Source organism: Dendrobates tinctorius, unplaced genomic scaffold (genome assembly GCF_039654945.1).
Source record: "Dendrobates tinctorius isolate UK_male_01 unplaced genomic scaffold, ASM3965494v1 ptg000017l, whole genome shotgun sequence".
NCBI lineage: Eukaryota > Metazoa > Chordata > Amphibia > Anura > Dendrobatidae > Dendrobates > Dendrobates tinctorius.
In genome coordinates, this window is record NW_027361685.1 from 7269446 (window position 1) to 7282731 (window position 13286).

At 46.5% G+C, this 13286-nt stretch overlaps 1 protein-coding gene across 1 annotated transcript in view; it reads right to left on the minus strand.

Annotated features, from left to right (window-relative positions):
* Nucleotides 1-2971: 2971 nt before the first annotated feature.
* The window catches only part of LOC141082422 (uncharacterized), a 118912-nt gene continuing 108597 nt past the window's right edge, over nt 2972-13286 (minus strand). Inside the window, exon 5 of the mRNA XM_073566363.1 lies at nt 2972-4960. Within this exon, the coding sequence (XP_073422464.1) occupies nt 3360-4960 (1601 nt within the window). The 3' untranslated portion in view covers nt 2972-3359. The remainder of the gene's footprint in view (nt 4961-13286) is intronic.

A 13286-nucleotide genomic window follows, 5' to 3' on the forward strand; every position in this document is an offset into this window, starting at 1 on the left:
CTTCTGACCAACCCTTCCGAAAGAGAGCTGCCAAGGCATTATCATTCCAGGCAGTAAGGACCGCCCACTTTCGGAATTTTTGACAGTACAATTCTGCAGAATCTCGACCCTGGCTCAATGCCAACAGGGTCTTTTCAGCCTGATCAATAGCATTAGGGTCGTCATACAACATCCCCAAGGCTTGAAAAAATGTGTTCACATTAGTCAGACTAGGATCATCAGGTTTCAAAGAAAACGCCCAATCCTGGGGATCGCCACGCAGCAAAGAGATGACAATTTTAACCTGCTGCGCGGAGCTCCCTGACGAGTTAGGCCTCAAGGCAAAAAATAATTTACAATTATTTTTGAAATTCAAAAATTTAGAACGATCCCCAAAAAACACATCAGGAGTAGGAATCTTTGGTTCAGCAGCATGTGAATGAGCAAGGTAGGCGGAAATTCCCCGCACTTCCGCAGCGAGCTGCTCCACCCGATCAAACAATTGCTTTATCTCCATTGAGAGAAAAAAAATTCCCCCTATGGCCTCAGAGATATAGAGGAAAAAATATACACACCTTTTTTTTTTTTTACACAATTCTTTCCTGCTATTGAGTACCCTAGGATCTGCGATATGGCTGGTGATTCTGTTATGATTGAGTCACCGTAGGAGTCCAGAAAACCAGAGAAGTTGGCAGCTATCGGATTACAGACCCCTGAACCTATCAACAACTAGCAGTAGCCGTGGGGGGTCCCTACGGTGCCCTAGACCCCTTCGATCACAGCCGGAGAACTAAATAGCCTAAAGACAGAAAGGGAAATCTAAACTGCCCCAGAGCAGACCCCAAAGAAATAGGCAGCCCCCAACATATAATGACGGTGAAGCAAGAAGAAAAAACACTAACACAGATAGAAAGATAGACTGAGCAAATGATGGGGCCCAAGCTAACTAGACAGGACAGGATAGGAAAGCTGCTATCTGCAATCCGCGAAAAACCCTATGAAAATAAGAGCCAACAGACTGACAGGGAAAAATGCCCTGAAGATGCTAGGCTTCAAAAAGACTATGTCAGTACTCAGGTATTTTCTGAAGACAGAGCAACCGGCAAAAAAGGAATTCAGCTCACCCCAGCAGGGAATGGCAGAATCCAGAAAAGCAAGGCAAACTAAAACCAAAACACAAATGCAAAAAGGCAAAGCAGAAAACTTAGCTTTTGAGGAGCAGGAATCAGACTGGTCTCCTAGAATTCTACAGAGAAATCACCAGCGAGGAGGAAGGGCGTCGGCTGCCTTATATCCAGTCAGAGATCCCCGTCGCCCAGTCATCCTCTCCCAGCTCAGGTGCTTGGTAATCAGCCTCACTACCTTCCTTCACCAGAAGAGGGAGTTCATAAGACCTCAATGGTGAAGGGGAAAATGAACTCATAACACTATACCTTGCCGTGCTGTCTGTTCGCACCTTGGCCATGTACTCTGTCTTGAGCTCTATCTTTTCATTCTGACCTTCCGTGCTCCTTTAGCACAAGTCTTATCTTGTACTCTGTGCTTTGCCATATACCCAGCTCTGTGTCTCAGCATACGTTCCACTACCTGTCTGTACTCTGCTCTATGTCTCTGACTTGGGTCTGGGCTCTAGCATACGCTCCGCTTCTATGTTGTAGCCGGCTTTGTGATTCAACCTACGTTCCGCTCCTTGATTTGTACTTTGCCTTGCCTTGTTTCTTTGCGGGCCCTTTGCACGCGCCTGGCCTTCCCTCGCCCGCCTGTTTGTGCCTCAGCCATGCCTGCCTTAGCTGTGTCCGCCTGTTGTGCCTCAGCCGTGCTCGCCGCAGTCTGGCCCGCCTGTCTGAGCCTCAGCCCGACCAGCTAGCCAGTGCCCCAGCCGTACTCTTTGCTTCCTTGCACTCACGCTGTATCTGCACTGTGCAATGCGTGCCACCTTGGCACGAGCAGGCCCTAGCCTGCTCCTTGGCATACCTCCCTGTGCATCTCTAAAGCACTCACAGGTCCTGCCATGAACCCTGGCATGCCTCCTAGCATGCATAGGCCCTAGCCTGAACCCTGGCATGCCTCCTAGCATGCACAGGCCCTAGCCCTAGTCTGAACCTGGCGTAGCCCCTAGCACACACCTTGCCTTGCACCCTGCCTTGGACCCTGGTGTGCCCCCTAGCACGCACCGTGCCTTGAACTTTGCCCTGGACCCTGGTGTGTCTCCTAGCACTCATCCTGCCTGGAACCCTGCCTTGGACCTTGGCGTGTCTCCTAACATGCACCATGTCTTGAACTCTGGCGTGCCTCCTTGCCTGAACCCTGGCTTGCCTGACAGATGCCCAGAGCCTGCCTATCGCTGCCAGAGGTTCGGAACCTGATGACTGCGGCCTGATGTCCGCAGCTGAAGTCCAGAGACTGTCGATCGTTGCCAGATGTCCGGAGTCCGATGCCATCTAGCCCTTGCGGGACCCTGGTGTGCCACCTAGCACATATCATGTCTTGGACCTTGGCGTGCCCATGCACGCACCTTGCTATGTTTCACTTTGTCCTTGTAACTATGTCTTGTTCCTGATTAAACCCTGGGACCACGCTTTATTGAAGAAACACTGTGACCACGCTTTGTTATGTCTTGTACCCTGCACGTTCCCTGTTGCCAGACACTCACACCTGTCTTCCTTGAGTCGGCCGCCTGGTTCCAGCAGTCGTGGTGGATCACCCCCTTGGTCTTGCCCCTGACACTCTCTGTATAGGGGGTGATCCCTCACAAGGTCAGCTAGCCCTAGGTGGGTGGGTGCCACTCTAGAAATCGACTCAGCTGAAGCTGACTCCGTCACAGTATACAGTACGTCACCTCACCCTATATAGTGAACTTAGGGGTACATGTTTTTTCTATTAGTCACCTACTGACTAACCTTAAGGGGGTGAATTATGGGTATAGTTTTACATTTGGAATAAAGTTAAGTTTTATTCTTTTGTCAGCAAACATGAGGAATGACAAGAGACAACCCATTTAAGAAGATTATATTTTGGTTAAAACATTATGAACATATGAACATAAAAAAGGCTTCTCCCTTATGTGACGTGTCTGATGTTTATTAACAGTTGATTTCCAAGCAAAATATTTCCCACATTAAGAAAATGCAAATGGCTTCTACTCTGTGTGAGGTCTCTCATGTCTAACAAGAATCGCTTTCCGGTTAAAACATTTCCCACATTCTGAACAGGAAAAAAGGCTTCTGCCCTGTGTGCGTTCTTTGATGGTGATCTAGATCTATTTTCCATTTAAAACATTTCCCACATTCTGAACATGAATATGGCTTCTCTGCTGTGTGAATTCTCTCATGTGTAACAAGACTTGAAATCTGAGTAAAACATTTCCCACATTCTGAACATCAAAAAGGGTTCTCTCCTGTGTGAGTTCTTTGGTGCTTAACAAGATCCCCTTTCTGGTTAAAACATTTCCCACATTCTGAACATGAAAAAGGCTTCTCTCCTGTATGAGTTCTTTGGTGCCTAACAAGATCCCCTTTCTGGTTAAAACATTTCTCACATTCTGAACAGGAAAAAGGCTTCTCCCCCGTGTGAGTTCTATGGTGATCAACCAAACATGATTTCCGGTTAAAACATTTCCCACATTCTGAACAGGAAAAAGGCTTCTCCCCTGTGTGAGTTCTACAGTGAGTAACAAAATGTGATTTATCTGCAAAACATTTCCCACATTCTGAACAGGAAAAAGGCTTCTCCCCTGTGTGAGTTCTCTGGTGTTTAACAAAATGTGATTTCTGGTTAAAACATTTCCCACATTCTGAACAGGAAAAAGGCTTCTCCCCTGTGTGAGTTCTTTGGTGCTTAACAAGATCCCCTTTCTGGTTAAAACATTTCCCACATTCTGAACAGGAAAAAGGCTTCTCCCCCATGTGAATTCTATGGTGATCAACCAAATTTGATTTCTGGCTAAAACATTTCCCACATTCTGAACAGGAAAAAGGCTTCTCCCCTGTGTGAGTTCTCTGGTGGTTAACAAAATGTGATTTCCGGTTAAAACATTTCCCACAATCTGAACAGGAAAAAGGCTTTTCCCCAGTGTGAGTTCTATGGTGATCAACCAAATTTGATTTCTGGTTAAAACATTTCCCACATTCTGAACAGGAAAAAGGCTTCTCCCCTGTGTGAGTTCTATGGTGAGTAACAAAATGTGATTTACGTGCAAAACATTTCCCACATTCTGAACAGGAAAAAGGCTTCTCCCCTGTGTGAGTTCTCTGGTGTGCAACAAAATGTGATTTCTGGTTAAAACATTTCCCACATTCTGAACAGGAAAAAGGCTTCTCCCCTGTGTGAGTTTTATGGTGAGTAACAAAATGTGACTTATGTGCAAAACATTTCCCACATTCTGAACAGGAAAAAGGCTTCTCCCCTGTATGAGTTCTCTGGTGGGAAACAAAACTTGTTTTCAGTGCAAAACATTTCCCACATTCTGAACAAGAAAAAGGTTTCTCCCCTGTGTGTGTTCTCTGGTGAGTAACAAGCTCTGATTTCTTATTAAAACATTTCCCACATTCTGAACATGAAAAAGGCTTCTCCCCTGTGTGAGTTCTCTGGTGAATAACAAAATATGATTTATCTGCAAAACATTTCCCACATTCTGAACAGTAAAAAGGCTTCTCCCCTGTGTGCATTCTCTGGTGTGTAACAAAATGAGATTTCTTGTTAAAACATTTCCCACAATTTGAACAAGAAAATGACTTTTTTGCTTTAGGAGCAGTTTGTTTTTTAATGCCTCTTTTGTGACTTTGATTTTCCTTAGTAGTCAGTAATGAATCAGAAGATGGGACCTGTTTCTTAGGATCAGATGACAGATCTTTACTGTGAATGGATGATGATATATCTGGAGTAATAGCAATCACTTCAGTCATATTTTGTAGGATCTCAAGATCATCAGATTTAAAAATTAAAGATGTCAGCTGTCCCTCTGATCTCCTGGAGCAGTCATCTGCCAAGACAAAAAACAATTTTCTTTAATAAAATATCATTGAGTTTTATATTTTGAACATTTCTATTTAAAGAAGTTGTCCACTACTGTAACTTTTTTTCATAAATCTTGCTATTATGTGCCAGTAAAAACATCCACTGTGTTTATTTTAGCAATATTACCTTTTATCATGCTCTAGCAGCACATTTTCAGTGCTGGCTCCAGCTCTCATCGGGTTAATCGACAACTTCCTTTCTCCCAACTTACTGTGCTCTAATACTACAAGTTCCATGATGCATTGCACTGGCCTGTAAGCCAGCACCGAGCACACCCACTCCAAAACACACCCAAACCCCTCCCTCCTCTCTCTTCAATCTGAAGCATCTTATTGTAAGGGTCTGTGCACACGTTGCGGATTCTACTGCGGATCCACAGCAGATTCTCCTGCATTGTACAGTACCATTATAGTCAATGTAAAACAAAAACCTCTGTGCACATGGTGCAGAAAAATCCGCAGCATAAACGCTGAGGGTTCATTTCTGCAGAATGTCAATTCTTTGTGCGTATTCCGCAGCGTTTTACATCTACTCCATTATAAGAATCCGCAGGTGTCAAAATGCAGGTGAAAGCCGCACAAAATCCGCAGGTAATACGCCGGTCATTTTACCTGCGGATTTAGCAAAATCTGCACGGAAAAATCTGCAGCACAATCCGCCACGTGTTCACATAAAACACATTGCAAGCATCATGAGCGCACACACAGGAGCGCGCACAGACACAGACGTTCTTAATAATAAGTCCCCATGTACACACCGTTATAGTGCTGAGAGCTATAAGGCTGTGTGCACACCGGGCGGATTATTCCACACAGAATCCACAGCTCTTGGCAGAAAATGCAGGTGCGTTATTGATGCGCTTTTTGATGCATTTTTTATGCGGTTTTTGCTTGTGAATTGTATGCGTCTTTGTAACCTAAATAAAGATATGTCATTTAACAAAAAAAGATTTGTGTTGCCATTTCTGTCCGACCTCCTCTTTTACACTTGTCCAACCCACACTCCATTACACACGTAGATAGATAGAAAGATAGATAGATATGGGATAGATAAATATGGGATAGATAGATAGATAGATCTATCTATAGATATATCCATGGATCTTTCCATAGATATATCCATAGATATATCCATAGATATACTGTATCTATAGATATATCCATAGATATGTCCAGATATATTTCCAGATATTTCTATAGATATTTCCATATCCATGTTTATTAATGAACAATGTTTCATTTTAAAAAATAAAAAAAATGGCGTGGGCTCCCGTGCAATTTTCTGTGCCAGAGGGGGAAAGCCGACAGCCGGGGGCCAATATTTGTAGCCTGGGAATGGGGCAATACCCATGGCCATTTCCCAGGCTATGAATATCAGCCCGCAGCTGTCTTCATAGCCTTTACTGGCTATTAAAATAGGGGACCCCCCAAAAAATGACCTGGGGGTCCCCCTAAATTTTATAGCCAGAAAGCTGCTGGCTGATATTCATAGCCTAGGAAGGGGCCATGGATATTGGACCCCCCCAGCTACAAATACCAGCCTGCAGCCGCCCCAGAAATGGCGCATCTATAAGATGAGCCAATTCAGGCACTTAGCTCCTCTCTTTCCACTCCCGTGTAGCTGTGGAATATGGGGTAATAAGGGGTTAATGTCACCTTGCTATTGGAAAATGACATTAAGCCTGGTTAATAATGGACAGCCTCTCCATTATTAATCTTATAGTAATAAAGGGTTAAAAAAAACACACACACATAAAAGTATTTTAATGAAATAAAACACAACACCGATATATTTTTATTGCACGCCCAGATCCAAGCGACGCCCTCAGTCTCCTGTAATAAAAAGTAAAAAAATAAACAAACCATATATTCCCTGTCTGACACATTCCTATTAATAACGAATGTCCCACGATGATCTCCCCTATATGTCACTGCTCTTTAGGGCCTCACAGTGATGAACTGACAGGAGACAATGGCTCCTGCAGTGCATCACTGAGGTTACATGAGTTCAGTTACAGCAATGCTGCGTGAGAAATAGGGTTAGGGCTTGGGTTACGGTTACGGGACCTCTTTCCTGGTGGCGGAGGGATACACAGCGGAGGATTACCTCCGCCTATCATTTCATTGCTCGGGCCCCTGGAGAGCGGTCGCATCAGCTGATGCGGCTGCTCTACACGGGAGATCGTCGTTATTATCTGGAATACAGCGGAAAGGTGAGCATAGGTTGCTTTTTATTTTATTTTTATTACAGGAGATTGATGGCTTTGGGGAATTAGGTGATTGGTAAGTATGTACTCTATGTTATGTGTTGTATGCACTTCAGGCATTTTCTGTTTTAAAAGAATGTTTTGCGTCTAACCCAATATTGATTCAGCCTGATCTAGATCGCCCCTTTGTGGTAGAGGTTGATGCCTCTGAGGTTGGAGTAGAAGCAGTGCTATCACAAGGCACGGCATCCCTCACTCAACTTCGTCCATGTGCCTTCTTTTCCCAAAAATTCTCTTCCACTGAGAGAAATTATGATATAGGGAATGGGGAACTGTTGGCAATAATATGGGCCTTCGAAGAATGGCACCACTTCCTCGAAGGTGCGGAATATAAGATCACCGTGATCACGGATCACAAGAACCTGACCTACTTGGAATCAGCAAAAAGACTGAATCTGTCACGGGGTTACCGAGACAGAACAGAGCCAGAGAACCGCAGCGTCTTGTGGCTCCTGCATTGCCGCTGAGAAGAAGCACTTCTCCGGCGTATTAAGGGTGTTTGTTTCTTTCAGCAGGACAGGGGTTAATCAGTCATGTGGAAATCCCTGCTTTCAGCTGTGCTTGGTTAACCACTCCTCTCTCCTATAAAAACTAGGTCCACAGGCCAGATCTTTGTCTGAGATAGCATTTGCTTCAAGGATCTGGAGAGAGAGAAAGGAGCTGGTGTTAGGAGTGCTGGAGGAGTTCATTATGCGACGACTGTGTGGTTTGCACGCTTGGAGATTCCTCATCCATTCCTGCTTTGTTTTCTTCCCCCATCCTTCACACCCTGGTGTATACCTCTGTTGCTTGTGAGAGTATTATTTGTGAGTGGAATTTTCTTTTACCCTTGTCTCGTTCCCCTGTCTGTCGGGTTGGTGTACTTCGGTACACGGTAGCGCCTCTCTTCCCCGGGAGAGGGGAGGGGGGCAGACGCAGGGCTAAGCTAGGAGACAGGGCTAGGGCAGAGGCCTCGGCATCCTCGCCATCTGAGGTATCCCGGGAAACAGGGCGAGTTAGGGTGCCCCCTAGTGTCAGGGCCAGGAAAGGTGCCCCTGGTCTCAGTTTACTCGCCAGTCCAATCGTGACAGAATCCTAGACAGGCAAGGTGGGCCCTGTTCTTCTTGAGATTTGATTTTGTGATCACTTTCCGACCAGGTACTAAAAATGTAAGGGCTGATGCCCTCTCTCAAAGTTTTTGCCCCTCACAGGCCGAGGACTCTGAACCAGCTCTAATATTGGCCAACGGGATTGTTGTTTCGGCTGTGTCCTTGGATCTTCTGGAGGAGATCCGTAGATCCCCAGAACAAGCCCCTGACACTACGCCTCCCCAAAAAATTTTTGTTCCGGCCACATTCCGCCTGCAAGTTCTGAAGGAATCACATGATTCCGTCCTTGCAGGGCATCCAGGTATAAATAGTACCATCAGACTGGTGACCAGGAATTTTTGGTGGCCAACTGTAATAAAGGATTGTAAGGACTATGTACTGGATTGAGAAATCTGTGCTCGCGCTAAGTCTCCCCATAATCGTCCTGCTGGCTGGCTCCAGTTCTTGCCTAACCCTGAGGGTCCATGGACCCACATCTCCATGGACTTTATTACTGACCTATCGCCCTCAGAAGGGAAGACTTGTACCTGGGTGGTGGTGGATAGGTTCAGTAAGCAGTGTCATTTCGTTCCTCTGTCTGGACTACCTAATTCCGAAACCCTAAGTAAACTGTTCATTATTCATGTTGTACGACTGCATAGCGCTCCTGTGAATATTGTGTCCGACAGGGGTACCCAGTTTGTTTTGAAATTTTGGAGGGCGTTCTGCAAATGCATTGGCATTGAATTGTCCTTCTCCTCTGCCTACCACCCAGAAATAAATGGTCAAACCGAGGGACCCAACCAAGCACTGGAACAATGAATCTCCGTTGTTATGTGTCTGAGCATCAGTCCAATTGGGTGGAACATCTGCCGTTAGCAGAGTTAGCCCTGAATAATCAGTACCAGGAGTCCATCAAGACTACCCCTTTCTTCTGCAATCGTGGGCTGCACCCACGCTTTGGTTCATTCTCTGCTAAGATGTCAGAGCTCCCTGGGGTAGAAAGATCTATACATCAGTTAAAGATGATTTGGTCAGAAGTGAACACAAACTTGAAAGGGGCTCAGGTTAGACAAGCTTCGGCTGCTAACAGACGGCGATCCAAAGGGCCGCACCTGGGAGTTGGAGACAAAGTCTGGCTTTCTACCAGGAATATTAGGCTTAAAGTGCCGTCTGCAAAACTGGGTCCCAGGTTCATTGGTCCATACGAAATTAGAGGTGATTAACCCAGTAGCTTTTCGTCTAAAACTCCCTCAGTCATTCAAACTGCCAAATGTTTTCCACAAGTCTCTCCTCAAATTGTACCGCTCCCCAATTCGTCCTGTCCGGTCCCCTCCTCCTCCAGTTTTGGTCGGGGGTGCCTTGGAATACGAAGTCCAGGGTATCCTTGAGTCCCGCTTAGTGAGAGGGTCCGAGCAGTATCTGGTGCACTGGAAGGGCTACGGTCCGGAGGAGAAGTCCTGGGTCCTTGCTGGTGACATTCATGCCAAGGGGTTGATCAGGAAACTTCACCTCCTTCACCCTAACAAACCAGGTTTTGAGGGTCCGGAGGCCCCTCCACTGGGAGGCGCCTGGCGGTCACGTCGCCGTCAGATACAGGGACTGCTGTTTCGGTCTCAACCACTGGGAGGCGCCGGGCGGTCACGTCACCGTCAGACTCGGGGACGGCTGTTCCTGCCTCGGCCACTAGGAGGTGCCGTGGTTCCCCCGTGGGTGGTGGTGACAGAGAAGGGGTTCCTGAGCAGACATCTGGTGGGCGCAGGCTCCGCTTCTCTGTCAGTCATGAAAGGGTTGGTGCATCACCATCTGACCTGGTCCTGGGGGCGGTCCTAATGACATCATCAGACTGTGAGCCTGTGAGGGATAGCCTGATCCTTCAAATACCTTGGGGCCTGTCTTGCAGGTCGCCAGATATAGTCTTGGTTTCCCCAGTGTGCTAGTTTGTTATTTGCTATCTTTGACTCTGACCTATGCCTGGATTTCTGACTCTGTTCCTGCCTGACTATTTTGTACCTCTGCCAACCTCCCGGTTTATGACTCTGACCTTGGCCTGGATTTCTGTCTCTGACCTTGGCCTGGTTTTTGACCCTGCGACTGCCTAACGATGTTGTACCTCTGCCTCCCTCCCGGTTTATGACTCTGACCTTGGCCTGGCTTTGACTCTGCTACTGTCTGCCGTTTTTGTACCTCTGCTGCCCGCCTGGTTTAGACTTGGATTCCTGACTACGCTTTTGGTCCTGTCTTTTAACCCCTTTCTGGCGACCGTCCTGCTCTGGTCCGCTGCTCTTATTCAGACAGCACCTCCTGGGCTCTGCTGTAAATCCAGATCCCTGTATAGGGGGAAAGGGTATCGGGGTTGCTCGGGGCGCTGTCTTACTGCCACCCAGACTCACAGACGGACGTCACAGTAATAAAACAGCTTTACTTTCCGTTTGTCATCAGTGGGGGCCACTGTGAGATCCACATACAGTGTAAACTCTTCCTTCCAATGTCTCCAAGTCTGGGACAGATTACATGAAGTGATATCCAGTCCCTGAGGGGGCTTCAACCCAGTCTCCATGTTGCAGTAATGTCAGGGAATCTGTACTTACAGGTGCTGGGACCCTCTGTCCAGTCCCAGCCTCACACAAGCTCTGAGGGTTTGCAGGTTCTGTGCCCAGCTGCCACCATGATCTGCTAGTTGTTTCCTGTCATGGATCGCACTCTGTGGATATCTCCAGGCTTTTTATTACATGAGAGGCAATCCACCATTACAAGATGTCTCCTTACAACTAACCAACAAGTTCCAACACTCTATAGTACACACATAACGAAGTGAGACCCCTAGAGGCCACATCATCATGTAACATATTGCTACAATACCCGCTATTATTACCCACAATGACCATCACTGCCAGCCTTATGCCTCCATGACGGCTTTACAATCTTCCACACAGAACCACGTTGATGAACTGTTTTGACATTCAAGCATTTGGTTTATTTAGTGACAGACACATTTGAGTAGAGCTGACTTAACAATTTCCGGGGGTAGGTGGGGGGAGGTCTCCAGAGACACAAGCTGGGCACAATATATTGGGCACTACAATGACATTTTTGCTGTGAAACTTCTACTATGAGTTTCTGGAAATCATCCATGTAGTGAAAATGGTCACTATATCCCTAGATGAATTCCCAGAGGGGTGTCATTTCCAAAATGGGGTCACTTCAGGGGAGATTCTGTTGTTCTGGCACTTAGTGGCTCTCCAAAGTGCCATAACATCAGAATCCCCCCTGAAGTGACCCCATTTTAGAAATGACACCCCTCTGGGAATTGGAAATGACCCCCCCTCTGTGAATTCATCTCTGGGTGTAGTGATCATTTACCTATCTACCTATTTTCCAATGTAATATCTGGGGTTAAAACAATATTTTAGTGGTAAAAATGTACGATATTTCTCGGACTATAAGACGCACTTTTTCCCAAAAAAATTTGCGTCTTATAGTAGGAATATACTTACAAATGCTGCGGTGTAGCTCTGTGCTGCGTGGAGGGCTCTGCCGGCATTTTGTCAAAGCCCGGAGACCCCCACAGTTCCATTGCTGCGATGCGGTGTTCTCCGGAAAAATGGCCGCTGTGAATGTCGCATGCTCAGATTCAGATCTCGTCCTGAGATCTCGTTGCCGAGATCTGAATCTGAGCATGTGCCGCCCCCAGCTGCCATTTTCCCAGAGGCCACCGCATCGCAGTAATGGAGCTGCAGGGGCCTCCGGCTTTGACAAAATTGCGGTGGAGCCTCCTACGCAGCACAGAGTGCTGCCTCCCCAGCACAGAGCGCTGCTGCCGCCTCAGGTGGAGCGCTGCCACCCTAGCACAGAGCGCTGCCGCCCAAGCACAGAATGCTGACGCGCCCCAGCACAGAACACCCCTGCCGCACCACCCTGGGATGGGATTTTCCAGAGGCCACCGCACAAGCCTGGACTACCGAACAACCTCTGTGACTACTCTTGCACCTGTGCTGATCCCCCCGGTAAGCTGAATTCGGACTGTAAGACGGACCCCCATTTGGCACATTTTTTTCCCCTATTTTCCTTTTGAAAATTTGGGGTGCGTCCGAAAAATACAGTAATTATTTCTTCTTCACTGGCCAATGGTATAATTTTCTATGAAACAGCAGTGGTGTCAGTATGCTCACTGCACCACTAGAAGAATTCATTCAGGGAAGTATTTGGTAAAATGCAGTCACTTTTGGGGCTTATGCAGTTCTGGCTCCTCAGGGGCTCTGACAATGTGACATGTCACCCACAAACAATTCCAGCAAAATCTGCTCTCCAATATGGCGCTCCTTCCCTTCTAAGCATTGCCATGCGCCCAAACAGTAGTATTCTCCCACATATGGGGTATCGGCGTGCTCAGGAGAAATTGCACAACAAACTGTATGGAGCAATTTCTCCTGTTCCCCTTATGAAAATGCAAAATATGGAGCTAAAATGATTTGTGAAAAATGTTATTTATTTCCATGGCTCTACGTTATAAACTTCTGTGAAGCAGCTGTGGGTTCAAGGTGCTCAATACACATCTGCATAAGTTCCCTAAGGGATCTAGTTTCCAAAATGGGGTCCCTGTTTAGGCACATCAGGGGCCAAATGCAACATGGCAACGGCTAATTATTCCAGCATATTTTACATTCATAAACTCAAATGGCGCGTCTTCCCTTAGGAGCCCTGCCGTGTGCCCACATATGGGGTATTGGCATGCTTAAGAGAAATTGCAAAACAAAATGTATAGTCCATTTTCTCCTGTTACCCTTGCAAAAGTTAAAAAAATTAGGTCTAAAGGAAAATTTGTGTGAAAGAAAAGTAAATGTTTATTTTTTCCTTCCACATTCCATTCATTCCTGTGAAGCACCTGAAGGGTTAATAAACTTCTTGAATGTGGTTTTGAGCACCTTGAGGGGTGCAGTTTTTAGAATGGTGTCACT